Source organism: Coffea eugenioides, chromosome 2, assembly GCF_003713205.1.
Source record: "Coffea eugenioides isolate CCC68of chromosome 2, Ceug_1.0, whole genome shotgun sequence".
NCBI classification, from domain to species: Eukaryota; Viridiplantae; Streptophyta; class Magnoliopsida; order Gentianales; family Rubiaceae; genus Coffea; species Coffea eugenioides.
In genome coordinates this window covers 9,240,486-9,268,169 of record NC_040036.1, presented here as the reverse complement: position 1 = coordinate 9,268,169, position 27,684 = coordinate 9,240,486, and the positions used below count along the sequence as shown (strand labels likewise).

General features: G+C 37.1%; 3 protein-coding genes and 1 long non-coding RNA gene across 9 annotated transcripts; 1 reads left to right on the top strand and 3 right to left on the bottom strand.

Annotated features, from left to right (window-relative positions):
- Window positions 1-200: 200 nt before the first annotated feature.
- LOC113763759 lies at window positions 201-2,458 on the bottom strand. Its single transcript, XR_003467392.1, has 3 exons — window positions 2,287-2,458; window positions 549-665; window positions 201-341 (listed from the first exon to the last, which is right to left on the bottom strand). It is a non-coding gene; the product is annotated as an uncharacterized LOC113763759 (long non-coding RNA).
- A 1,850-nt stretch (window positions 2,459-4,308) lies between these two features.
- Window positions 4,309-7,587, top strand: LOC113761323. Of its 4 annotated transcripts, none has more exons than XM_027304269.1 (5): window positions 4,309-4,479; window positions 5,400-5,653; window positions 5,731-5,942; window positions 6,669-6,930; window positions 7,027-7,587. In XM_027304269.1, the coding sequence occupies exons 1-5, from the start codon at window positions 4,359-4,361 to the stop codon at window positions 7,309-7,311; spliced, it is 1,134 nt and encodes a 377-aa protein (XP_027160070.1). In that variant the 5' UTR covers window positions 4,309-4,358; the 3' UTR covers window positions 7,312-7,587. The 4 variants fall into 4 exon arrangements, with proteins under 4 accessions (XP_027160070.1, XP_027160069.1, XP_027160067.1 ...); XM_027304268.1 differs by having other exon boundaries at window positions 4,367-4,449; window positions 5,445-5,653; XM_027304266.1 differs by having other exon boundaries at window positions 4,367-4,449.
- A 1,339-nt stretch (window positions 7,588-8,926) lies between these two features.
- On the bottom strand, window positions 8,927-14,186 carry LOC113762545 (diphosphomevalonate decarboxylase MVD2, peroxisomal-like). 2 transcript variants are annotated; one of them, XM_027306039.1, is made up of 11 exons: window positions 14,021-14,186; window positions 13,623-13,885; window positions 13,150-13,348; window positions 12,915-12,978; window positions 12,232-12,295; window positions 12,055-12,135; window positions 11,112-11,198; window positions 10,763-10,920; window positions 10,591-10,639; window positions 9,746-9,870; window positions 8,927-9,565 (listed from the first exon to the last, which is right to left on the bottom strand). In XM_027306039.1, exons 2-11 carry the CDS (start codon window positions 13,833-13,835, stop codon window positions 9,343-9,345), a joined length of 1,263 nt encoding a protein of 420 aa, XP_027161840.1. In that variant the 5' UTR covers window positions 13,836-13,885; window positions 14,021-14,186; the 3' UTR covers window positions 8,927-9,342. The 2 variants fall into 2 exon arrangements, with proteins under 2 accessions (XP_027161840.1, XP_027161838.1); XM_027306037.1 differs by having other exon boundaries at window positions 13,623-14,186.
- Window positions 14,187-17,964: 3,778 nt separating this feature from the next.
- On the bottom strand, window positions 17,965-26,882 carry LOC113761754. Of its 2 annotated transcripts, XM_027304871.1 has the most exons (13): window positions 26,594-26,881; window positions 25,833-25,949; window positions 25,052-25,116; window positions 24,608-24,713; window positions 24,086-24,157; window positions 23,196-23,255; window positions 22,984-23,113; window positions 22,709-22,902; window positions 22,401-22,582; window positions 22,082-22,209; window positions 20,410-20,690; window positions 19,460-19,700; window positions 17,965-19,030 (listed from the first exon to the last, which is right to left on the bottom strand). In XM_027304871.1, exons 1-13 carry the CDS (start codon window positions 26,858-26,860, stop codon window positions 18,156-18,158), a joined length of 2,718 nt encoding a protein of 905 aa, XP_027160672.1. In that variant the 5' UTR covers window positions 26,861-26,881; the 3' UTR covers window positions 17,965-18,155. The 2 variants fall into 2 exon arrangements, with proteins under 2 accessions (XP_027160672.1, XP_027160673.1); XM_027304872.1 differs by lacking the exon at window positions 20,410-20,690 and having other exon boundaries at window positions 19,460-19,642; window positions 26,594-26,882.
- Window positions 26,883-27,684: the final 802 nt, after the last annotated feature.

Genomic DNA, 27,684 nt, shown 5'->3' with positions numbered 1-27,684 from the left:
GTTTTGTACATGACTTTGGATTAATGAAGGATTGCATGCCCACATTAATGCCTATACAAATGCAAATAGAGCACCATTATATTTCATGCCTTCACACAAAAATAAATAAAAGCAAGCTATACATTACCTGACCAGGAGGAATGATCTGAAACCAATTACTATCCATTAATTCCTTATTGCATCTATGCTGTGAATCTGATTGCAATAGGCCATCGGATGATCCTATCAGATTCAAATTTACATTCTCAACATTATTGGGTGCCCCAACATGATCATAATTGTGAGTTTCATATGCATCTGTGCACACTTTAGTACATTTTCGTCTATCATGTCCAAATGACCTGCGGGAAAAAAATTGCCAAGCACAATCCATAAACAATAAGATTGAATTTATAAAGGCGTATATGAAGTGTACATATATAACTAACATTTTTGGCCTTCTAACATAAAGCCAATGAGTGGATGAAATTTAGCATTGCTCATTCATATCTGGTTTTGCAAAGCTATTCTAACCGTAGAATAAGTCAATTTTAAGAGTAGGTGATTACTTGCAATTTTTGCATCGTCTTCGCTTTCGCTTGTGAGTGGACTGTTTTGCCTTTTGTCCCTTTGTAGCAACAACAATTGGACCAAGAGAAAGTATGGACCAAAGTGGAAACCTTTGCCTGGGAATTCAATCGTATCGTTGGAATTGAGAACTAAATAAGAAGAAGACAGATGACTTTAAAGAGATAGGTGAATGTGATACCCGAAAGTGTTTCAGGAACCCAAAACCGTTTTCAGCAACCCAAAATCATTTTTAGAAACCCGGTGATTTTTTCACTTAAATATGTAAATTTTTTACTTTTAGTATTAGTAAGTTTAGTTTAAACATAAGTAAATTTTGTCAAATAATAAGTAAATTAAATTACTCAAAGTGTAAATTTCTATTTCTGACTAAAACTTATCTTTCAGGCATATACTTACTAGTTTGAATTAAAAACTTACTTATCTTCTCGACTTGGCAACCCGTTTCTTTTCTAGGTATTTTATGATTAGAACTCCATTCTCTCTCTATATTACAAACCATCATCAAACTAATTGAAAACCTCAATTCTCATATAAACCATTCATCTGAATTTTGTTCCAATCAACCCATTCAACAGATTTATGTTCCAGTCTAATCGTTATGATATAGCAATGGCATTAACAAGCTATTTTGACTCTCCCGGTAAGGGTTTACGTATTAGTAATTTTTTAGGAGGAAGATGAGTTATTCACATGTCCAAAATATCGAAACAACCAGCATAATCTAATCCTTAGTTCAATGAAAGTCACAAATTTGCGGGTAGGTAGATTAGATTATGTTGAATGCCTTTGGCTCTTTACAATGAAATTCAAAATTTTTTCTCATGACAGAGCAAAGACGGTGATATAATTGATTGTGTCTATATGTATCAACAACCAGCATTTGACAATCCTTTCCTCAAAGACCACTGGATTCCGCAGGTTTGCCCCATGCAACACCATTCAAAAGAAAAATAAACAAAAAAATGCAAAAATATGAAGTATGTATAACACCATAATTGATTGATGGTCGGAAACTGTTCTATGAATTTTCTCTCCTTTCCTGACTGAAGAAGAGGGAAGATGTGATTCTACAAAATCTACATGTATCATAGGATGGTAATAAGAATTGCTTCTGCAACACAGATTTACAAGAGTAATAATGGCCAAATTTCCGTGGCATTGCAGACGTTACAATGGAGTAAAAAATTCAAGAGGCTGATAATAAATTTCCATAGAAACAACAGATTCGCAACAATGATTCTAGATCAGTTCAGTTCAATAACATATGCTCCATCAAGCGTATCAACTTAGAATTCCAAAACGGGAGAAACCTCTCTTGCCTGAAGAATTCAAGTTATAAAGCTCATGTTGAGTTACTAATATATTAGTAATTCTCACCCGCACAGAGTAGCAATCACAACATACAAATTTCTCTTTGACATTTCACCAAACATCTTATATGCATTCACAAATTAATCACATTTAACTTAAACGCCTGGTCTCAAGTCCTTTCCTAGATGTTTCACATGGCTATTAAACATATTTTACCCGTAGACAATCAAAACTACAACCATTTCCTAGATGTTTCAACGGACATTTTCGGCCCCAAAATTGCAATAAAATCTTCAAATTCTCAGCCTTGATTTCCCAAGAAAATCTTGACAAACAAAACAAATGAAATATAAATAAATTACAGCAATATAATCAAACGATTTCAAGAGAACATGATGATCTAACCTCGTCACTGCTATTTTTCATATGCTCTTTGGCTGGCTACCACCGTCGCTAACCCTTTTGTTGTGTTTGCATATGGCAGCACTCAAACCCAACCGAACGATGAGAAAGGATAGAAGCAAAGTGTGAACTAAAGATGAAAATTTTGAAGTGAGAAGATTTATTCAATTGTAACAAAGAGAAAGTGTGGATCAAAGTGGAAACCTTTGCTTGGGAATTCAATCGTATCATTGGAACTGGGAACTGAATAAGAAGAAGGTAGATAACTTTAAAGAGAAAGGTGATACCCAAAACCGTTTTCAGGAACCCAAAACCGTTTTTTTACTTAAATATGTACATTTTTTACTTTCAGTATTGGTAAGTTTAATTTAAACATAAGTAAATTTTGTCAAATAATAAGTAAATTAAATTACTCAAAGTGTAAATTTCTATTTCTGACTAAATCTTATCTTTCAGGCATATACTTACTAGTTTTAATTAAAAACTTACTAAAGTTAATATTAATTATTTTAATATAATATTTAAAAAGTCACTAAAAGATTTGATCTGTCACTAAAGGTAATAGAAACCTATAATAGCAGGTTTCCCTAATATCGTTACCATAACTATAGGCACTGTAGCACTGTCCTTTAATATAATTATCACTCGTTTCTCCCAAGTCCCAACTATGAATCTAAGCTGTTCAAGGTTCAAACCAACTCCAAGTATGAGAAGTTTAATCACATTAATTATTGCATGCTCAATAATTTACTAATCAAATGTGAGCCACACACATTAACACAATAATCACACGCACATTTTTTTTTATAAATGATTTTTAATTTGGTGTCAGACACTAAAATTACACTTGACTTATCGTAAGAACAAATCCGTTTACAAATCGATTCACTCCCTACACTTAGATACTGTTTTAAATTAATTTCACTCTTGTTAAAAAATTTAACACTTAAAAAACTCCTGTCAACGAATGAATGCCTTCAAAGTACCCGTCAGTTAAACCCAAAAAAGACACTCCCTCCGTCCCATTTTGACAGTCCTGTTTTCCTTTTTCGTCTGTTCTAAATTGTGGTCCACTTTCCAATTGAAAAATGCAGTTGTATTTTAATTTTTCTAAAATATTCTTATTCAATATAAGTTGTTGTTACTATAAACCTACTCCATTTAATGAAAGTTAATTCTTTTTTTTACCATCAATTCAAGTTTTCATAAAGTTGTACTCTAATTAATGTGAAGGTATTTTAGAAAAATAGCTAACTAAATTGATTGTTTCAATAAAATTAATTATTTTTTATTAAACTGTGTGAAAAAAGAAACATTATATCACAGTGGGACTGAGAGAGTAGTAGAATATAAGCACGAGCGCTCTGTAGGGAAAAAGGTGACCTCGCTCCCACCTTGTATCTTGTACCCTGCCTACGAGAATCCTATGAAATAACATGCGTAGTCGTCATTGTCTCGAGGTCCACAGCCTTTCTTCCATTGTTTCAGGTTTGCAGCGCAGAAGAAAGAAAACCGCATATCATATCATTCCGGACAGATTTAGGAGATTATAATTTGGCTTCTCTGATTCGTTTCAGGTTTTCTTTCTCTTCCCTAGTAGCAGAGTGTTTTCTTTCTTCGATTACATATTCAAATTTGCCCAAGAATGTTGAGCACCAAGTAGGATTATGTGGAAGATTCTTCCTGGGATGGCTAAACCCACAAATAGCGTAGCCGTAGTAGCTGGCGGAAACCAATACCTTCATGGCTACTGAATCAGAAGTTCAGCCTAATTTCCACCACAGAAGATGGAACCACTGCAAACTTAATAAAAAAAAGAATCCCAAATCGTCGAGACCTTTTCAATGATCACCCGTTATCTTTTGCCACTGCCCAAACTAAAATCTCCAGGAGTAGCTTATCACGTCGGATCTTGTCCACCATTTCTTCATCAGCTAAGCTACCATCATCGACGACCAGCCAAGCTACGGCCCAGCTTCTGGGCTCCTCCTCCTCTTCCTCGCAGTCGTCCCTGTGGAATGGCGATTGCCTCCTCCGACTTTTGCCAAGTGTTTGGCCCAGGAGACGCCGTTGGAATGACCCAATCCGCAGCCTCCCCACCAACAACACGGTTGGGGTCCAATCTCATGACCCATGGGGTCAAACCCCCACCCTTGGCATCAGCTTGTACGTATGCATCAGTATACCAATCGTCAGGTCTTTTTGTACTACTGTTTTTCTTTAATTGTTTTCATAAAAAGTACTACTGTTTTTCTTTAATTGGTTTTAGTTTTTATGATTTGAGTTGTTTCTATGAATTTTGACTTGGGTGTTAATACGTAGTACGTAGCATAATAATTGACTAAAATAAAAAATTAAATGGGGAAATTTGAGATAAGTAACAGTCAAATAAAATGGAGAAATTTGTGGTAAATAATTAACTGTAGTGCTGCTAAACAATTAAAAAAAAAAAAGGTCACGGGAAAATAATTGAATAATCTAGTATTGGCCAGATGACAGCTGATAAACAGAAGGGGAAATTTGTTCAAATTAGACTTTTTAATGTGATATCCATAGGTTCATGCAGTGCACACGTGTACGTATATTGTAAAACTTGTGCAGATTTGAACCCATACCTTCATGTCCAGTCTCCCTTAATTTATGCATAGGCAACAATGTCTTTTAACCTTTTGTGGATTATGAATTAGCATTTGCAAGCCACTCCCACCTCCCAAAATTATGGACATTATGTACTTCTCAGTTTCTGTCATGGCAAAATTATTGTGATGTTGACAGTCCTGTATGGTTTGTAGTGCTTGAACCAATGAATGTTCATAGCAGAAAGATGTCACTGTGTTGTTGTGGCGATCATAAATTGAATCATGTTACAGTGGCAACATTTACTTCTATCCGTCTACAGCAATGGTGAATCTAATAGTTTTCTTGGTGAAATGAAACTAGTCTTTTACAATTATAGGTTGGAGAAAACAATCTTTTACTGATAGTTTTCTTGGTGAAATGAAGCTAATATCCGTCTACAGCATCCTGAAGATTGTTTCTCAAGTTTCTTTTAGTTATTTCTTCTCATACTCTAGCTTTTTCTGTTTAAGGAGCTAAATATGAACCGTTGTTTTCAGTGATGATTAAAACAATTATACCATTGTTGTTTGTCGGGTTTCTAGCATGGATACTTCAGCCCATCCGCCCTCCACCTCCTCGCATCTGTGGCTCCCCCGGGGGTCCACCAATCACAGGACCTAGAATTAAACTTAGGGATGGGAGACATTTGGCTTATAAGGAGCATGGTGTTTCCAAAGAATTGGCGAGGTACAAGGTCGTATTGGTTCATGGATTTGGGTCTAGCAGGCATGAGGCAGAAATTGCGACAGCGGTAATTTGTTACCTCACATTGAATACGCAAGCCATTCTGCCAGAACTGGTTTCAAAAGAATTTCACTTTATTTTCAGGAGGCAGTTCAAGAACTTGGGATCTACTTTGTATCTTTTGATAGACCGGGTTATGGAGAAAGTGATCCTGATCCAAAGCGATCTTTTAGAAGTCTAGCACTAGATATAGAGGAGCTTGCTGATCAATTGGAACTCGGATCCAAATTTTATGTCATTGGGTTTTCCATGGGTGGACAAGTGGCTTGGGGTTGCCTCGAGTACATCTCTCACCGGTATGATTTGTAGTTCCAACATTTACTCCAATTTAGAATAGCAATTTGTTTATTTTAAATTAAAAATTTCCACAACTTGTGGAGGGTGTTCAACTATAGTTTCACTACGCAAGAAAAGGTAACTTAAGGAGAAGTATGCAAGGTCTTACTTTTAATTTGATGGAAGAATACTGGGAAGAATTTTTCTTCAATGACTATCCAATGATGGATGGACGTGACGCTGGCTAGATGGGGTACAGAGCTAATCTTGCCTGGCTACAGATTATCTAACTTTGAGTCTCATACTTAGTCAATCTTCTCTTCTTTGGGAAGATGATTCTAACTTAAGCAGTATGCGAAGAAAATGCCTGGCTAACAGTGTGTTCTTCTATTAAGTAAACTGTAGTTATCTGAATTGCAGTGGATATCAAAATGAAAGACGTTATCTTCACGGAGAAATCAAAGATGATGTCCTTTTCTAAGAGATCTAAAACCTGTGGAAATATAAAGCCACCTTGATTTTTATGTCTATTGTTATTAGATTATGAAACCAAACAGAAGCTTCAACTAGATGCGAGAGGCAGTGATGTCTCACACCTAAGCTCTTTCCCCTGTTGTAATTTGTATGCAGTCTCAACACTTCAATTTGTTAAATTCTTGGTGTGTAATTTTGATCTTTTAGTGTCCTGATTGTTTTCTACATGAGTTTGCAATAACCGTATGGTTCAATCTTTCGGATGCTGATAGGTTAGCTGGAGCAGCATTGGTTTGTCCAGTGATCAATTACTGGTGGCCTGGCTTCCCGTCAAATTTATCGACTGAAGCATACTATCAACAGTTACCACAGGATCAATGGGCTCTTCGAGTTGCCCATTACACCCCATGGCTCACCTACTGGTGGAACACGCAGAAATTGTTTCCATCCTCCAGTGTCATATCCGGAAGGCCCAAGCTCTCTCGCCGAGACTTGGAAATTATATCCAAGCTTGCAGATAGACAATCTCAAACGGTACTTGGAACTTCTCATACCATGGTTTTTTTTTTTTTTTTTTTTTTTGAGTTATAGATGGTTGATTTGGACTCCAATGATTTGTTCTGTTTACAGGAATACGTAACACAACAAGGAGAATTTGAATCCTTCCATAGGGACATGATAGTTGGATTTGGCAAGGTTGAATTTGATCCTATGGATCTTAAGAACCCTTTTGCTGACGGCGAAGGCTCAGTTCACTTGTGGCACGGCGACGAAGATGGCCTCGTGCCCGTTGTATTGCAGCGTTACATTGCTGAAAAGCTTCCGTGGATTCGCTACCATGAGATACCAAACGCCGGGCATTTGCTTGTGCTTGACAATAAAGAGGCCATCCTAAAAGAGCTTTTCACTGTCTGATGTAAACATCAATTCGTCCTGGTTACATTTAATCCTCCATTCTTTGGGACTACTAAGTAATGCTTTTTGCAAGTTTGTCCCAGTCGTGCATGTGGCTGCAACACTAGTCTATTAGTATTATAGAACTTTTTTGTCTGTCAAGTGAAATTGTGCAGACATCGCTTTCACTAAGTGGAATTCGAGAACGAGACTTCACATTACTACGCTGCATTCAAGAACTACAATTCCTTTACACATTTTGGTTTTGGAATGATGAAGCAAATTCGGATTTTATTATTATATGGAGTTCATTTGTAAACTAAGTTAGTCAATCTGTTTGGTATAGGTTGAGAAAGTCTCCAAATCCAAAATATTACATTGAAGACGCTAGAGAGAATTTCCCAATCCGAAATACTACAGTATTATATTGAAAACACTAGAGAGAATTTCAACACATGTTGGGGTAAATTCCTGATGATTCGGTGGGGCCCGCTCTCTCAGGCGCAGTGGGATTAGTTGGGGTTAATGGCGGTGTCAGGTATCCAGTCCCAGACCGCTACCCCCAGATACCCCTGTGTTGACAAAAAAAAAAAAAAAAAAAAAAAATTTCAACACATGTTGTAGCAGAGTCCGCGATCAGATATTAACCTTGACCATTACTTGTAGCGGCCTTGATCAGAAGATGGATGCTTTTTTTTTTTTTTTTTACCGGGACGATAACATTTCTATAATTTAATAATCTGATTAAATTAAAGGAGTGTTCTGACATTTTCTTTGAATTTTTTTTCACTGCAAGCGAGGTTCGAATCTCCGACCTACAATCAAAAGGAACCGGTGACCAGTGGTTATTAAAAGATGGATGCAGAGTTCGATATTTAACCGCCAGTACAATAAAGTAGGATGCTGAGTCCGATATTGTTCCAAAACCGGAGAGAGAGGCTTAAGTCACTCCTTGGACTGTAGGTGAGGGTTCAAATCTCACCTGCAGCGAAAAAAATCTAAGAGTCTGCAGCGAAAAAAATCTAAGAGTTGTGTCATAGCACTCTTTGGTCTAGTTGGGTCTGTATACCCACTAGCCCCCTACCACAGCCTCCTTAGGCTTCCCTCGCCCCTAGATTACGATAGAGTAGGTTATACAAATGTATAGTTGCTGACAAAAAAAAAAAATTACTTGCGCACAGATTATCCCGATAAAGTATTATCTCGTTGGGAATTGTAGGGAAAAAAAAGAATTAAACTGACTTGGTCCCACCTCCGCCAACTGATTGCTGAAGGCCTCAAGGCACAAAAGACTTTGTAATCACCAATATCAAAATCGCCAACACAAGTATATTTAGTTGACAAGAACGGATCATTTTCTTGTAAAAAATCGTGTTCAAATTTTGTTGTTGATGTGTGTGTCATTTCCTCAAATATTGATAGCTGTTTTGGACGAAAAGATTCTAGTAGTCTTCAATGAATAAATTGCGGTCTACAAATGCAAATTAAAGTTTCAACAATGTTCCACAAATGATTTGAGCAATTTGTGTATCATTAATGTAAGCTTCCGGCGACAAGCAAAATTAAGCCAAAGTGGGATTGCGTCCCCAGATTGCATCGATTTAATGCAAATTCACTGCTGAAAAAAGAATACGGAAACATGAAACTGTTGAATCTAATCAAGATCCCAAGTCTTTCTTAATAATTAAGAAGAGCCACAACACAGATTTTACATATCATGTAATCTGGAGAAAATAACCCTGCCAGAGCACTTGATGGATAGCTTAAGACGAGCACCTCCAGAGTTCCATTCATGCAACATTATTGTTTTTGAGGTACAAAGAAATGACTCAAAAAGATCACAAAATTCTTATTTGTTATCTTGCTGGAAAATCCCAAGTACATGAATATTGACTGACAAGAAGGAAATTCTAAATTACAGCTACAATTCAAAAAATGGCTCCAACTTGGGAAGTTCATACGCAGTGACTTCTTTGCTGTAAAGGACCGTCATAATTGAAATCCTTCAAGCTCAGATACTTGAAAGTTAGCCCGAGCTAGAAAAGCACACCTTTACTTGGGCAAGCCAGTTTCAGGGTTTAGGAGAGCTTGACTTTCCTCTGTAAGCAAAACTGGACCTCTACCAGGTCTTGTACAAATGAAGTAGCTTACATCTCCTTTGAATTTTCGGGTGGGAACGTTATCCTTGATTTCTGGAGGTGGAGGCAATGCTTCCACATCTTTCAGGTCCTGAATGCCAGCATCCATTAGAACTGATTTATCGCCAACAATATAGCTGCACAAAATAGGACACGCAAGAGAACATATTAGGGAGCTCATTATGGAAAATGTATTGGGACAAGAAAAACAAATCAAATCTTGAGTTGATGAATGTTATTCACGGTTAGAAAGGCCGTGTAAGATTCCATTTTTAAATACTTAAAACTTCAAAATAAAAAACAAGCAAAAAGATTACCTGTTTAGATCTGCACCAGACTGCGGAGGGAAATGAAAGAGCAGTCTTTGAAGCAGAAGGGCTGCAACTTTCCTGTTGCGGGCTATTAGAACTGCGTTTGGACCCGCATCAAAAGTATAAGCCACCTGCCAAATTTCATCAAACTTGTCATATCCAACCATTTGAACTAACCAATATGAGTTTCAACAATATTCCCACAGGTTCAGAGACCACATATTCAAATTTAGATGTTTGCCAATCCAAATGGCATTTTGATTACAAGATGTAGATGTTTGCCAATCCAAATATTGTAGCCTCTAAAACAAGATAATACTTTATTGTATGAGCTAAACCAGCCTGCTCAGCAATTCTTTTGTTACTAAAATCCCTGTTACATCCCATTTATTTAATCTTATAAAGGTTGTATTACCTATCAACCAATTTCTCTGCATGCAAGCTTCCTAAATACACATGGGCCTGGCAAAGAGCATATACACACCCAAACATGCATAAATCTTACTGTGTCTTACTCTTGAGTGTGTGTTTTTGTGTGTGTGTGTGTGTGAGAGAGAGAGAGAGAGAGAGGAAATATGAAGTAAAACAACTCTCTGCCACTGACGGCAACATATATCATCAGTCTTGCTTGTTTATGTGCCCTTTCAACAGGTCTTATCTGAATCTATGTTCATATTGCTGATCTTCATAAACAAGAAAACAGAATTTTACAAAGAGCTTTAACTTACTAAAAGATTCCAAATAATATAAGTTTGGATCAATAAGGGCGGTTATCACAATAAATATAGGAATAATCCGTTTCTGAAACTGATTTGCAATCCTTGCACTTTACAGATTTTAGAAAATTCTACCTGAGGTGTTCCCTCGGAGCGATTCCATTTCTCAACACAGCTGATTATCCTGCAAAGTTGCAAACCAGTACTGTTTAAAACTAAAAATTTGAGAGTGCAGCTTTGAGACCACAAAGGTTGACAATGTGCCACGAAAAAGAAAAATACAGAAACTCTTGACTAAATTGCTTGCCTATGAGATGTGTCATTCATGTAGAATATAGGGGGACTTGTATCCAGACAGACGGCATGGAACTGATTACTGTCTGAACAAGTCAGACGAGCAAATGCTGGAAAATTACGACTTTTTACGGCTTCTTCCATCTCAACTACACGTTTAGGTACCACTTCCTGAAATAATTGCATCCAAGAATTAGAAATTCAAAAAATTGTGTAACTTCATATCATGAAGAGTCTGATAATACAAAACTACACACACACAAAACTTAAACGTAACAACTAAAGACTCATAAACAAGCTCAACGAAGTAACTGAAGACTCATTATTTAAAATAAAAATAAAAAAAGAGGACCAGGTGATACCTTTGCTCTGTGCAGTACAAGAGGACTTGTTTCAACTGTCTCGCGCATTCCACTGGTGCTACTAGTTTCCTTCTGCCGCGAACTTACCTGAATTCACAGGAGCAATTTGAGTGACTAGTACATAAAGGATGCTGAAGAGATTAATGATGAGAAAGTGAATAACAAAGGATAAGGGAGTTCTTTTTTTTATCAACGAAATTGATGATGAAGCATGTAGTGATGTGCTTTTAGAAATAGTAGCAGGAAGTCACATGATACTCATAGCTTCTTCCAGTGAACTAAATCTGATTTATCTAGACATACGAAGAAAGTAGTATAACATAAACTTATTCTCATTATGAAGGAGCAATCATTGTCACTCACAAGAAGGGATACATGTCAAGGCACACAGGGTACCCCAACTATGAATAGCCATCCCACATGTTACTGTCAAATATATGGTGCAGGGCATTAGAAGACAAAGGGCAGAAAGAAGACTCATATTCCGAGATTTTGCATTTTATGAAGCCAAAGCTAGTGGATTTCCACCAATTACAAACACTACAATATTCAATGCAAGGACAAGACCTACTGGATCATGTTAACAGTAGTACAAGAATAGGTACTGGGATGTAAAACTTAAGTATACCAAGTTTTGAGGACAGACCATCCAAAAATCACTTTACTAGGCATTTTAAGCGGTCGCTACATCATCATCAAATTCTAGATTCTGAATAAGGAATATTTGAATTGGACCAAAGCAAAGATTGTGAATATTGCTTGACAATAAAAGTAAAACAAATAAAGGGCGAAAAAGAATGTGCAAAAGGATTTATTCTGTATAACCTTTCATTCTTATGTGCACCCATCTACCAACAAAAAGGAAAAGGATAATGAAAAATTTGTACTCTCAATATATCCCTCAGGCCCAAGGAAGTGGAAGATGAAAAAAGTAGGTATGTACCACTGCAATGAGAATAACAAGTTCATCCCAATGTTTCTCATCCACAAGCTGAACGGCAATGCTATCATTTCCATTGTCATCCTTATCAAAACCATGAAAACCAAATTATGGCAAGATCTTAAAAGATAACCTCCTTTTCATTGGAGACACAGAACAAAGCTTATAATCCAAACGTACTTTTCCCATGATCCACTTGACAAATCCACCATACAAGCTGCGACAAGCACTTCCGGAACCTTGCCTATACACGAATAATGGTGTCATTTGTAACTTAATTTTAGCCACATAGAAAGAGATGCATGTATAGCAGCTAGCAAGTTTTGGGAGAGACTAGAATATGAGCAAACATATTAGAAGGAAGCTTCAATATTTACAATCCTACAACACTACAGCATGAGAACACATTTAAATCATCCAGTTCTCAACTTCAATCTGATAGTTAAATCCCGACAATAATGTGGCCACATACATACACCTAACATCAATTGACAAGCCAGGCATGAGATGAGCCAACACAACAAAATCCCTCCAACAAAACGGGTTCCTTATGGGCTGCACAAGCTTCTCCTCAAGTGCACTCAGAAGGTAATAACAATAAGATGCACTAGAGAAAGAAGGAAGCTGACATCTGAATTCCAGTTTCTAAAATAAGTAAATGAATCCTATACCATTCATAGCCCAACAGAGATGAGTGCAAAAACTTTAAACTATATCTCATCTCCCCTATGAACATCAGCAGGGAGGGGGTTAACACATGTAACTTATAGCTCAAGAGACTTGATTATAGTGCAACCATTGACACAAGAAGACTAAGGCACATGGTAGAGATGAAACTGCGAAGCAAAGTAATGAAGAATTACCTGGCTATAGCAGAAAGATGACTATTATCTTCTTTCACGTTCATTAACTTTGCAAGCGAATAAACTGCAGGTGAAAAAAAATCATACATTTTTTCTCTTCTTGTATTATCTCTAAGACCATTTAAATCCAATAAGTAAAGGGACAAGAGTACTAAGACAAAGTACTGTAAGGCCCTTCAGAACACAAAAGCACAAAATCGGTAACAAAGATAAAGGGAGGATACGTAGTGAATACCAAGGCAGGCAAAGCCGGCAGCTGAGGAAGCCAAGCCAGCAGCAGTAGGGAAATTATTGTAAGACGCAATGTGCAAATGCAGGTTTTCCCAATCTCTTTTTGCAATTTTGATACCCTTCTTCTCATCCTCGACGTCACTAGCTCGAGATCGAATTTCCCTCAAACAATTTTGATATCTGCCTCCGGAGAGTGATATTTCCTATATTAACCAAACAGCAAAACAATTAACAAAAAGTGCCCCTCCAAGGATCACAGGAGAGAACAACAGAATCCAATTCACATAAAACCTTCATCAGGAAAGTACAACCAGAGGAACAATCTTTTGCTCCACATAACTGAACACAGATTCGTTTACAGTAAAGGGTTGAGGGGGGCATTGAGCATGATGGGCGGAGACTAAATTGAATGCGAGTAAATTAGTAAAGAAAAAGAATACGAGGAAGGAGGTAATAGCAGTGGTGGGTTTCAGTTACTTTGCCATTGAGCCACATGCGGTCGTGGGTGAAGTCGGGGCTGACGGCGACGGTGGTGGTGGTGCAGAGGTGGGAAGGATCAAGGGTGACGCTGATGCTGTCATTGATGGGGAGGATCAAGGACTCGTCCCTCTTCCCCCAGTACTTGATGACGGCTATATTGGTGGGCGTCTGGGCAGTCACCATCAGAACCCATGATTTATTCTCAGCCATTCTTACCCTCCCAGCTACTTTTGCTGCTGATTATGATTGGGAAGCAATTGCTGTAGCAGTGATATCGAGAAGAACAAGAAATGAGAGATGAGAAGGTGGCGTGAATTGCTAGGGAGGGAGGGTGGCTTGATTAGAGATGTCTATGAGATGAGAGTAGGGGAAGAGAGAGAGAGAGAGAGGGGTACGTGATTTCGTGGGGATTCCTTGAGAGGAAGAGCAATCAGGCCTGGGCACTGTGGATCTATCCGTTGCTGTTTGGTGGCGCCGAATTTATATATAATGGCGACGAATCCATGTTAGTTATAAAGAGGAGGAGCAGCAGCACCAGTAGCTTTTAATTTGGACAACTGCTTAGAGCAAGAAACAATCAAGAATCAACGACTCCTTAGTCCTTTATTGCCTCCTTATGTTGATTTTTTTTCCTTTTTTTTTTTGGTATCAGGCGCAGCTTACAATTCTCTCTGGAAAGTGGACACTCGTGACCAGAGGTCCAACGAGCCAAATCGAGTCAAATTTTAGCCTAATTAAATCGAACCTCAGTTTAGTTTTACGAAACTCTGTTTCGAAGTCGAATTTGGCAAATTCTCAATGTAAAGCTCGAGTTAGAGTTTAAAAAATAAAAAATTATTTTATTTTTTAAAATAAATAAAATAATAATTTTTCTTAATAAATAATAAAGTATTCATAATATTTATGTAATTTTACTATTAAAATAATATATATATATATATATATTTGTATTGGCTCGCTAACTAATAAGTTGAATATCTTTGAACTCGAGTTCGAGTTCAAATTCAATTTGATCAGCTCGAACTCGACTCGAACTTGGTAAACATCGAGTTCGGAGACTTGAGTTCCTCGTGAGCAGTTGGATTCGTTTGTAACCCTACTTGCGATTTTGAAACCCCCAAATTTTTAAACACGTTAATAACACCTTGGTATAGGGAGGACTTTTTTTTTTTTTTTTTTAATTTCCAAATCTAATGAATGTACTCTTTCTGTTCCATTGAAAGTGTCATACTTTTCTTTTTGGAATGTTCCAAAATATTTATCCTGTTGAGAGAGTCAAAACACTTTTTAGTCTGTTTTTCTTATATAATCCTTTTCTCTAATCATATTTATGTTACCATTTAAATTCAAATTTTGAATTTGTGAAGGTAAATTTGAAATAAGAAATACAAACCACTATTTTTAAAAAGTTGAATTATCGAAACAAGACCAAATAATTGGGACAGAGAAAGTATTACTTCAATACTCCAATTGAGCATGAGTTGAACCTATTATGCTCAATACTCGAGTTGAGTGAGTTCAATTTAGGAGTAATTCGAGTCGAGCTTAACTCAATTGCAGCTTATTTGAGTTTGATTTATCGATTTAAACATAAATAATTTCATTAATTCTTCAAAATAAATAAAGAAAAGAACAGGTCGGAGGCAATGACTAAAGGAAGGGTGTTCATTTATTTACATTGAAAATGTGGCACAACCAGCTGCATCAAATGCATGCAGGAGCAGGGCCTCTAGCAAATAACCGGTGAATTTGGCAGGGGTACTTCTACTCTGCCCATATCTAACTATTTGTCCGATTATTTATGTGTGTTAGGTTAAATTCTTCTTCTTTAGAAAGGATTAATTAATATTTGTGAGTGAGGTTAGGTAAGCTGCAACCTACAAGTAGTGGGCCTTTTCTAAATATCTCCACGTGTCTCACACAATAACTGCTGAATAAGAATATTTAACTTAATTTTTTGCAAATTACAGTTTAAAAAAATTTTCCATTCATCTACGGGCAATAACTGCAGTTTCTCAAAAGTGAAGAATTCTTCAGAGTTTCGTAGTCTCATCTCATCCTGCTACTACTTTTGTTTTTGTCTAAGTATATGCTGCAGATGCATACAATAGAGAAAAGAATGCATGGATGAAAATATATTAAAAGATTAGTGTATTTGCATATGCTTTTGGATGTTTGAACGTGGCCTGCTAAGTCATCGCCGGACAGTGATGGCAGGAAATAGACTAATGAGTTATTACCTACAAATTTGGTCACTATGATCGTTGCTACCCACTTGTTAAAAGAAGGCAAAATGTAAAACATAATTGGGTTCAAAATTTAAGAAAAGATATATCGTCGTATTTGTTTTATTTACTATTCTTTCCTTTCATTTTCTTATCACTTTCTTCCTTCATTTCTTATAATAATTTTCCTCTGTCTCTCTCAACTTTTTATACAAAGGATGATAGTCTTCTTGTAATATTTCTTTCCTCTCATCCCTCTTCCTTGACAAGGATGGAGTTGAAGGTTGAAAAAGTAACAACTTTCAATCAAAATAATCAAAGGAAAAATGGACTTGATGACATTAAATAAATTTGAATTTCGTTTCTTTGATGAAAAAATACCCATAAATTTGATTGATATGTTTGAAAATTTTGGTTGGAATTTAATCATAAAACAGTGCTTTAATCATATATTGTGAGTAATTGATATATGGGTATTAAAAGAAAAAAGGAAAACATATAAGATGGAAAGTCATTCCTATTCCAACACAACTGCCTAACATAATCAGTGCCATTGTCATTCCCTAGTGGGTACCAAACGTGTGGTTTTTTAAAAGCATATTTGACAATCCAACATCGTCCGGCACAGCGATGCTCAAGAAAAGTAGGCGGGAGAAGAAGTCAATCTTTGACAACAATATGGAGTACATATTTTGTCCATTCCTTTGCACATTTGTGAGTGAAGCGTGAAAAAGACACGCGCGCTCCTCCGATTCTAATTTTTGCCTTTTGGGAAGGTCAAAGGTGATGACCCAAAGCCAGAGGAATTGAGATAGAGATGTCAAAACTACGGAGAGATGCCATCAAGTGCCATTATATGCTGGGCTTCTCCCGTGAAAATTTATTGAATATGCTTATAAGAAAATTATTTCAAATTTCTTATCGAAATATTACTATAACATGAGTGAGATAAAAGGATAATTAGACAAATTTCTTATTTGAATTAGCATTCTATTTCTATAGGCAGGCTGCATATATTTCTGACTTTCTCCTTCACTATTATTCTTATGTTACTAAAAAACTCACATCCAGCCCCACCTAAAGCCCCTTTACATTTGTATCTGCATATAAGTAAAGTTGTAATCTCTTCAATGCGGTAGGCCAGGGAAAGACATTAAGAACCATAAACATTTGACCCAAGGTAGGTCTCTCTGCACTATCACCGACTGAAGGCCTCAGACCATCCCTCTTTCTCGGACAGCGGTGCAACCGTTCCTGGCGGTTTTTGTTATTTTACACAGCGCGTAACTTTGGTTGCACACGGCGTAACTTTATTTACACAACGTGTAACTTTAGTACAAAAATTTACGGGCCCAACATACGTTGTGAAGATCAATGTATAACTTATGATCTGGATCGCACATTTTTTTTTGATCAAAATCTGGCCATTGACTGTTCAGGGGCGGTCATTCTGATGACCGTCCCTGCCCCTTGTCCCTCTTTCTCTCATTCGCCCTTTCTTTAGTCCCACCAATCCAAACAGCCCACTACTCATCAGCAAATTTCCCGTTTTCAATTATGGCTTCTTTTATAAAAAAAAAAAAAAAAAAAAACTTCACAAGTCAAATGAAGCATAACTTTTTTCCAGCAAGCATGAGAAGACTTGATTTAGTTTAAGTCAAAAAGAGTATCGGTCAAATAATTGCAACTGACTCTCACTCAACTCTCCACCTACGTACTCCACTACTAATTTTTTGTTTTGGTTTTTTGTCTTAGTAGTAGTATTTCTTTTTTGACCAATCCTCTAGATTCTCTTGCTTGGCTTTGGTAAAACCTAAGAGATCCCAATATTTCAGCCCAATAAAGAAGAAAATGAGAGCTAGCTAACGTAGGAAAGAAAATACCTAGTAGTATTAACTAATAAGTAGCATTTCGAGCAGACTACACTGAAATAGAATTCACAGTATTAGATAAGGGAATTACTGCTAAAACAATAATAAAGTCAGACAATGTGGGTTGTAGCCCAAACGAGAATGCAGGACTATAATGGCGTTTCTAGGATGCCCAGTATCAGGAAAGAAGTGGAGATTTAGACATAAAATGCACGAAACTGCTTTTACAACATTGCTAAGTGATAAGAGAAGCCTTCTATCATCTACTGCATTCATTCATCTCAAAATTGCGTAAAACCTCTTACGAGGATCAAAAAGCCCCTAATTTTTCTAACATGCTTACGAAGAACTTCAAATTCAATATACAATGAATTTCAACACATTCACTAGTAAATCTAATCGAATACTGCCCAATCATACACATACATTTTCACTCAATCAGAGTCGGGATCACCATCCACAATATCAGGAAGTGAATCCATTGAAGTGTCGTCATTGATTTCTAGCACCAATCCAGCGCCCCTTCCTGTGTTTGATATTGTAGCAGAAATCTTTTCCACAATCCTAGTGTATTCATGATCTTGGCTTGTCACCACATCCTTCGCAGATGTTGGCGTGACACTCTGCTCAGTAACCATAGTGTTTCTTTTACTTGCTGAAGAAGAGACATCTTTTCCTGCTGCTACAACAAAATCTGTATGACCATCAGCTGATGTAGCACTGCCTGAAACCAGTCCATCTGATTCGATGGCAGTATGACCACCAGCTGTAGCAACCAATATTCGCCCTTCAATATGATCGCGTTCCTCTGTCTGCTTGTAGCTTTCCGGAGTCGGCAAGTCAACCATTATCTCATCCCCATCTACTGGTACTTTGTCAGCTGCAACAGCCATTGATTCCCCAAATTCACCACCTTCACGCTTATTTCTTTCAGAAGGAGAACCACCATGAGGAAGCTTTTCTAATGCTGGATCGGTAGAGGTCCCAGAGGGTTTTTTATCACTGCTGGTATATTTTCCAAGGTCATTGACATCTGTTTCATCACCATTTGCCAGCCACCTTTCGTACAGATCATCATCCCCAGACTCTGGCAGAGAAGGCTCCTTTCCTAGTGTGCTAAAATGAAATGAAGTGTTCTTTCTGTGATCTGCGAAGTGTACGTCTGGAAGGTTGAGGCTAGCGCTGCCATAATGGTCAACTGCCGATTGAAGATCTATAAATGGAAGGGCCCTAGGATGTATGAGCACTTCCAAGGTCAAAAGAGCATGACAGCAATATTCAGAAATTTTTGTTCCAGATTCTCGACTGCCTGCAGTCACCAGAACGCATAAATCTATGAGCAAGAAGTCGAGAAAAGTAGACTTTTTCAATTCCATTAACTTAAAAAAAAAGGGTTCAAGTAGCCCCGCAGAAGAACCTCTTACAAGTACGGTTATTCCTTCCATATCTTACATATTGAAGACCTCTTACTGTCAAACGAAATTACCAAGACAAATTGCAGGCATACATCACTCATTTGACAAGCATTTTAACAAGTACTCCAATTATACCGCTCATGTTAGTTACATAAAGGACAAAATCAAGCAACCTCTATTTCAGGTTTACCAACTTGACTTGGTATCCCCTCATCTATCTTAATTATATAAATTGTTCGTGCCTCCAATTCAAATGTACAACGTGGAGACAGCCCATGGATTGCATGGGAAGAAGATGACACTGGAGGCTGGACAGCACTTACCTCTATGAAAAAGTTCGAGACCCTGAGCAAGATGTGGAGGGCGAACACGACCAGGAGAAAGAAGGGATGCCAAAAGTGCGCGTAAAGCAGCAAGTTGGAAGTCTGCCCATATAGGAGTAGCTTCACCATAAACTACGGTACTATTGTTGTCAGCCCATCCCACTTTGCAAGCATTTGTTGCAACTGTTATAAGGAGACGATCAATATTTGATCGCCAACCATCTGATCTCATGGCACCAGCCTGTTGACAAAAAATAAAAATTTTCATTGTAAGCTCTGAAAGCATATACAGTTTATTGGAATCACAATTAGAGAAAAATAGGAGCTGCATTCATTTGAATATTGAAATACTGACAGGTACATCAAATAAAGTAGATGCCCCCCATGTCAGAAAATCAGGCTACATTCCATTAAGTGACAATTTGGAAACATAATTAAACGTGCAAGGGGCAAATTTAGTGCATAGGCCTACTAAATACGGCCTGAAAATGCCTGAAGTCTGGATCAACTTAGCACCAACTATAACATCACAGCCATAATGGATGATATTTAACACTAAAGCAGATTAGATGTGTCAGCAAGACTAACTAAGCATACTACTTTAAATAGATACCGGTAAGCATATAACTCCAGATAAGTACAGCTAGATAGACCATTACACCGTCTACATGAAGTTTCAGCTCAAGGAGCTTAATACTGGCTGCATAAAAAGCACAATTAACAGGATCTACCATGGTACAAGACCAAAAATGAAGCACCTCTCTAAGGCTTCCAAAGTGAATTCTTATTCCAAAATAACCACAGAGACAGTAGAAAGAAGCAGAATGAAAGACCAACTTGAGGTACTTTGTGAGCACACCTTTTGCTAAGTCAATAGCTAAAGTAGTATTCTCATAAGCATATAAATGATGGTAACTCAATGCATTTAATTAGATAAAGAAGGAATATACCACACTCAAAAGAGCTTCTAATGCCTCTAATGCAGCAATCCTGACAGATATTGCAGTCATATTTTGGGATGTCTCCACTTCCAGACCACCTTTAGCAGATTGGTCTCCAACAGATTCAGCTGAAGTTGGGTGCTTCCTTTTTCTCTGAAAACATTGTTGCAGTGCATCCTGTAAGGTCTTTGAGCGTGCAGCAGAGTACGAGCCACCACTCTCACGACCATGAGGATCCAGATCAAGCAATGCATTGCTTATAACTTCCTGGATCAGATATATTGCAATCCCTGTCAAGAACCACCACCATTAGGAGAAACAATTCCATGTGACAGATCTCTGTGTGCATCTGTATTTGTTTGCGAAAGAAGGAAAGAGGTAGTAAAGGGTTATTGAATTGAACGAATTACAAGAAGATTTTTTTTTTTTTTTTTTAGTATCAACAGCACTACTCTAAAAAACATCACTTCAAATTTGGTAAGCACCAAAACTATTGCCACTGAGTTAGATGCTAAAAAAAAAATAATCGGTTGTAGCATGCTACAAAGTCAAACCTATATCAAATATGGATTAAGAGAAAGGCAGGTAAGGGGAAAAAATTGTCACACAAAATTGGTAAAGGATGCACAATGGGTGCACGATTTTTTTGTTAGCAAATTTGGCAAAAGATATATATGAAAACATCTTCTAAATCACAAAAAGAAACAAACGAGGTTAGATAACAAAAGATTACTGCCTGGTTATGACACCAAATGTCATCAAGTCAAAGTAGTTTGATTAAAACTGTGAGCATCAACCTGATACCTCCTTATAACCTTCTACATACGAGTAAAGCAGCATGTTCGAACTTAGATACGGTAGTAGATCAAGTAGAAAATTACCATCATGTTCAAAATGTCTTCAAATAAAAACACGAGTATGGACAATTATCTAGTTCTCACAAAAGAAGTTGCAAAGCAATAGACAACATGCAAATGGTATCCCATAAAAACCTGAGATGTCGAAAAATCTCATGTATCTGATATTGACCAGTGAAAAAAATTAGAGAACTCAAACCTGAAAAGTATCATGCCTTTTGAAGAATATTAACCTCAGCCAACCAAATGCACTTATAAACCTTTGATAGTCCTTTATGCTCAAGTACGTACAAGATCAATCCCGGTGTTAATATCATAAATCACACGTTTTGCCTAATAAACTCATCAAGGCCAAACTGACAGTAGCTCTGGACTCATGCAAAGTATTGAGGTTCATTTTGTTTTAGTATTTCTTTTTCAGGGCTCTTGACAAGCAGCATACTTATAGAAAATCACCTTAATTGCAATGATCTTCCATAGAACATGTAGACTTGTAGAATGTCGGGATATTCAAATGACAGTTTTATAAAGCAAATTTTAACAAGATTCACGAGTTCCAATGCTACAGACTTTTTAGAGGTTTCGAAATAATGAGCAACTTATGCTCCATGTGCTTCTATTTTTGAACCCCCAATATGACAGAAATGAGCAAGAGGAGGAGGAGAAGAGTATCTCATGCTTACAAGCATATATTCTTGCACATGCATCCATAAGGGATCAAAATGCATGTCAGATGAACTAAGCGCGGGAACTAACATCAATTTCCAGGCACCCAATATCAACATAAGCAAAGAGGTGAAAAGATATGTTAAACAATTACTTACCAATCCCCATGGACATCAGCAAAACTTTCATAATTGAGTAAACCTTAATCCTTAGCTCTGGCAGGACGCATGTCCTAAAATATTCTGTTAGCAGTCGTGTGATATCTGCCACATGTGGTAACAACTGACTGCAGAAGCGCATACAAAATCATGTTACAACTAACATTTTTGAAATGTAAACTAAAGAAGGAAGAGGAAATCAAACTAAAGAGCATAGCTTTATATCCAACGGACAAAGAACTCAAGGACAAGCTTTATAATAAGATATAAATAGAGTGATTACATTTAAAAGAGAACAAGAAGAAGACAAATCAGTCACCTGCGAAGTCCCTTTACAATAGAACTCAGAAGCTCCAGGCTGCACCTATGCAATTCGGGAAGTTCTAAACAAATCAAGTCCTGTCTCATGGCAGTCATAAAAGGGGAGGATTGTGAGAATGAGCCATCGACCATCAGCACTCTCTTAACAAGAGCTACCAGTGAACGAACAGGCACAGAAACCTGCATAGAGCACCAGACAAACTTATGCTCAAGGTAACGAGTTCATGTATCTCCCTTAAAAAATACAAGAAATCAATTCGGTCCTTTACACATATTTGATATCATAAACTAAACGAGGCATATCACCTGAACGGGATAAGCAACAGTAAGCATTGTGCAACAGCAGGTCATCAGGGTAGAGACTCTTGAAACTAATACTTGTTCAGGCCTCTTCATTGCCTGATCTGAGTTTTTTGCTGATGCCGTTAGCCCTCCTAAGGGAGGTGGGGGGTCCTTCCCTGGAGGAAGTAACAACCTCACTACCTCACTACTTCTGGCCTCTGCAACAGGTGAATAAAACATCAGCACCTAAATATTCAATCAAAATAGCAGTTCCATCTCCAAATTAAAGCAACTGTTACCTTCTTCTAGACCTTGGAACATAACATTTAGTTGATTATTTATGAATATCAAGACCTTCTGCATCATCAGTGACCAGCTATCCTCATCTCCTCGGGATTTTGGAAGTAAGGCCAAGCCATGAGCAAGTTTCTGCAGACCAAGACAAATTAACTCTTTTTGGATTGGCTATAACAAGCCAACCTAAAATAAATGCATCAAGTAATTCTATCACCTTGAATATACTGACAGGACAATTCTCTGACATAAATTTTGAAAATATAGAGGATTCAACCTGCAAATTCACTGTATATCAGTAAATCATTCATAATAATAGCCAGCAAAACCAGTTAAATATGTCTAGTAGAGCAACTTGGTCCTGTCAGTTCCTTTTTCCTTTTGTTAGGGGATGTTAGTTCTGGATAAAGAAACTTAAAAGGATGAGCAAACCCAGAATATAAGCATCAGAACAGCCTTCCCTTTGTATATCTGCTAATGAAATGTGAATCTAAGATCAAACACCAGACTAAGATTGAAGAAAGGAAAAGGACTCTATTGCAATGTAAACCAACCTGCACATAGTAATTTTTAAAATTTCTAAAGCCCAATCCTCTCACCACTCAAAAGATTAACAATGCTTTTTCCCAAGTTTATATTAGCAATTTCCAACATGAATTTACATGCAATCTGTTGCATTGTCAATACCTCACCAGGAGAAAGAAAAACAATAAAAGGTTACCCCGGAAATCCCTACCTGACTAACAACGCAAGTTTAGGAACCCTAAACATCAAGCAAACATTACCCAGGATGAGATGTAGCATTTCAAACTATACATCTTTCTTTGCAGGCCAATTCTACTATATAGTTCTCCACTCAGATTCATGTTCTGCAAAGAACAGTGCTGGCAAAAGGACCATAGATAAGTATGTGGTTCTACATTTCTAGCATGTAAATAGTGGCCACCTTCATTTCTTAACCTATACATAATTGTAAGAAAACAAGAAAAAGTTTTTGGTGATTCTCAAAATAACTCAAATCTGGACAGCAAACACCCATTGGCATTTGAGAATAGATTATCAACAAGATGCATGAAAAAATCATTTCATACAGAAAGAACTACTCACACCATCGTAGTGTCGGCTGACAGAAGCAGGAAAAACATTTGTAAGTGTGCACAATAAGGAGATAGCTTCTTCCTGCACAAGCCAATCATGAAAAAAAAAAAAAGAACTTACAGATTGAAAAGGACAAACAACTGTGAAATTCTGCATAACTCTACTACTATGAAAACATACAAATCAAAAAGCAGTACGCAATTATTGACTTTGGAATGTAGGTTGATGAAGAACGAGACACCAGAATCCTGGTAAAGTCAAAAAAATTTAATAACTATATCGTTTTCTCCAGGATTAATTTCATTCAAAAGATATTGTGAGAAGTAGGATATGCTATGCTTCTAGAATACTACCACATTTTATATTTAAATGGGAAATCATAAAGAAATGCAAAACTTGCAAGAGGAATAAATATTTTATGCATCAAATGTGGTAGAATGAAATCAATCAGTTCAGGAGTTAAATAGATCAATTCGTGAGGAAAAAAATTTCCCAAAAAAAAAAAAGAATTTCCTACAGATTTATACCTACCCAGAAGGCATCAGAGCTATCCTCATTTAATAGCTTCAGTACTGGTTGAATAAGCTTAGAGGCTTGCGAATTCCCATCTTTCTTCGCATTAGGAAATCCACCCAACCTAAGTCAGTCAAAACATGAGCAGCACTGCTATGGATACTGCAAGAACGCATTTCATGACAAGCCAAGCACTTCTACTAACAAATTTAAGCTTGAAAGAGCAAGCATGCTATTGAATAACATCTCAACAAGTTAACTCCTAAACCCACTCAGCATCAAGAAAGAAAAGATAGACTGCACAGTTCTTCTCTGCAACATCTTTCTTTGGATTCCCTTTGCAGAAATGCAGGAAATGCTCTTAAGATTAAAAATAAGACATCAAAAAGGAAATCCAGAAATAATCCCTAAACTCGTGTCATGGAGAATTGTTTTTTTAATGCTGTAAAGTACAAAACAAACCTTGTGAACAGATCAGACATTGAGGCACAAGAAGCGACCCTCACGAAATGGGAATCTGAAGGAGGCTGCTCATAGTGACAAAAGGGAAAAAAGAAAAAAGAAAGAAAGAATATCTTTATCAGTAAATTATTTAATAGAGTTTCAACTAAAGAGCACTGTTAAGGTTATGAGAAAGCAAGGAAAGATAGCAAGATGTGAATCCCCATAGTAACAGCAGGATTTCAAAATTTTTACAGCTATGAGGTAAATACCGGACATAGTAGTGTTTAATATTGGTATGATTGAACCAAGAAACCCCCTCTATCCCCAGTCAATCACAAAATTATGTTCACGTTTCTTAGAAACCATATAATCCTACATCCCTTTGTTCTTTATACGCCAAAATTTTACCTATGTGTTTGTCATTCGACCAATATGGTGGTCGTAAATGTTTCTCCCTTCCCTCAAGTCTCTCTTAACATACTTGCCGCCATCAAAGTACGACATTCAGTTGGGAGCAACAGGAATACATGAACTGTGACATTAGTCGAGGTAAAAATGCAGGAATAATAATTGCAATTGAGGAAAAGGAAAGGCAAAATTGATGAATTTGATTAATAGCATTTTTAAATCATAAAGATGGAAAGCTACAGATGGCAACAACACCACTTAGAATTTGGTTGCTCAAAGAGTCCAGTGATTTCCAGAAAACATTTAAATGACAGATTAACATCAAGCACGAGAAAAGATATCTCTAATAGGCAAAAAATGTCTGATATGTCACTGGGAAAAGCTCAAATACCTGCATATGAGACAAGATCTTGTTGAACCATTCTGAGTAGGAAGCCAAAAAACGCTCTGAACTGCATTCCTGACTTGTCAATCCTAGCAAGCATATTCCAGCCCAGGATTTATCTGGCTGTATAATATTCATTCAGATTACTCCTGAAATGAGTTCCCCGTGGCTCTTGACAACTTCTAAAAGAGTATATAATAATTGTTTCTGTTTAAGTATGATTTTGCAATCTATCACTTTTAGACAATTGTACACATGCATATGTATATGTGGGTCTCTGTTGCAATAGCATTTGAGTATACAACATAAAACTGAAATACCGCATTCACCTAATAAGAAAAAATATATATATATATATACATGCATATACTAATGAAAAAAAAGCTGCATAACTTGTTGGAACCACAAATCAAGGTGCTCACACCTTTCAGTTATGAACCTAATTTTAACTCATCGGCTTACAGCCCAATTTTCTCTATTACTACAATCAACACGGAGTTTAACTTCTCACAAATTATAAGGGTTCTAAACTGATGTTTTGTGAAGTTGAGATGGGTTTGGATTTTTGCTAATTTGAGAGTCCCTGACTCAGTTCCACACCATTTTGACTCATACTTTCTGAGTTTACATATCTCTAACTAAAATGCGTGTGCCATGATACCATTTTGCTTTACATTGAAAAGATGATTAGTTTAAAAGCATATGATCAAGTGTGACTAATGATTGAGGAGAAACGTAAATATAGAATGTGCTCTAGAATATTTTACCATGCTGCTGGAAGCAAGGGCGGAGACCCGATTGACCCAGGCATCGACGGCCGACTTCCAGCCGTCACTGAGCTTTTGGTCGGTGGAAGATGGGGCCCATTCCCAGAGGAGATGATGAGTTTTAACGGCAGATACGGCGTGAGAGACGTCCAAAGAGTTTCTGAAGGAGTGTTTTTCGTCTGGGATGTATTCCCTAAGAAGTGACCGCAGTAGCTGAGGCTTCAATGCGACGCCGTACATGCCCGGATTGTGATTACTGGCTGCCATTGAAGAGAGACTAGAGAGTTGAGAGCAAAAACGATAAACCCTAAGGCTTAGTTAGGGAGTTTATGAAGGACGAGAAAAGAAAAGAAAGGAAAGGAAAGGAAAAGATAACTTAGGAAAGAAAGGAAAAGAAGGGAGAGGATGGCTAATTGCTCAGATTATTGTCGAAAAAAAAAAGTTGGAATAATATTATTCTGACAATGCAACGGTACAAAAACTTATGCGGCTATGCCTATGGGCTGAAAGCCTGAAAAACCCAGTAGGGCAAAAGAAATTTTTTTTTTTTTATAAAAGTCAGCCCGGCAGCTACTGGAAATTTTGAACAAAAGCTGCAGGCTGGCTTTTAAAAAAAAAAAAAAAAAAAAACCAGGCAGGTTGTCGGGCTTACTTAAATTTTTTTTTTAATAACAAACTTTTGCTGGCCGTAGTTGGGAATCATCTGCTCCATTAGCCGAAAAAAAGCTGCAGGGAATATTTTCGATCAATGGGATTCACTTGCTCCTTTCCTTCCTTTCCTTTTCTTTTCTTTTCTTTTAAGAATTCATGCATAATAAATAGGGGTGTAATCGAACTGAACTGGCTCGCGAACAACTCGGCCAAAAACTTAATTCGAACTCGGGTTAACCAAATTCGAGTCGAGTTTCGAGCGGCTCGATAAAACAAGCGAATCGAGTGCGAGTATTCCAAATCAATGCTCGAGAGTTCGTCGAGCTTAATCGAACTTTTAATTTAATTATTTTAATATATTATTATTATAAAATTATTCTTATATCCAAAAGAGTGTTGAATTTACGAAAATGTTTAAAGTTGTATAAAAATTTTAAAAG

Coding starts and splice junctions, on each gene's coding strand:
- LOC113761323 (XM_027304269.1), top strand. CDS start 4,359: ATGACCCAATCCGCAGCCTCCCCACCAACAACACGGTTGGGGTCCAAT. Junction 5,943..6,668: donor CTCGAGTACATCTCTCACCG/GTATGATTTGTA, acceptor GGATGCTGATAG/GTTAGCTGGAGCAGCATTGG. Junction 6,931..7,026: donor CAGATAGACAATCTCAAACG/GTACTTGGAACT, acceptor TTCTGTTTACAG/GAATACGTAACACAACAAGG.
- LOC113762545 (XM_027306037.1), bottom strand. CDS start 13,835: ATGGCTGAGAATAAATCATGGGTTCTGATGGTGACTGCCCAGACGCCC. Junction 11,199..12,054: donor TTGTTATTCTCATTGCAGTG/GTACATACCTAC, acceptor CTGTGAATTCAG/GTAAGTTCGCGGCAGAAGGA. Junction 9,566..9,745: donor TCTGGTGCAGATCTAAACAG/GTAATCTTTTTG, acceptor TATTTTGTGCAG/CTATATTGTTGGCGATAAAT.
- LOC113761754 (XM_027304871.1), bottom strand. CDS start 26,860: ATGGCAGCCAGTAATCACAATCCGGGCATGTACGGCGTCGCATTGAAG. Junction 24,714..25,051: donor ATGTCTGATCTGTTCACAAG/GTTTGTTTTGTA, acceptor TGACTGACTTAG/GTTGGGTGGATTTCCTAATG. Junction 24,158..24,607: donor ATAGCTCTGATGCCTTCTGG/GTAGGTATAAAT, acceptor TGGCTTGTGCAG/GAAGAAGCTATCTCCTTATT.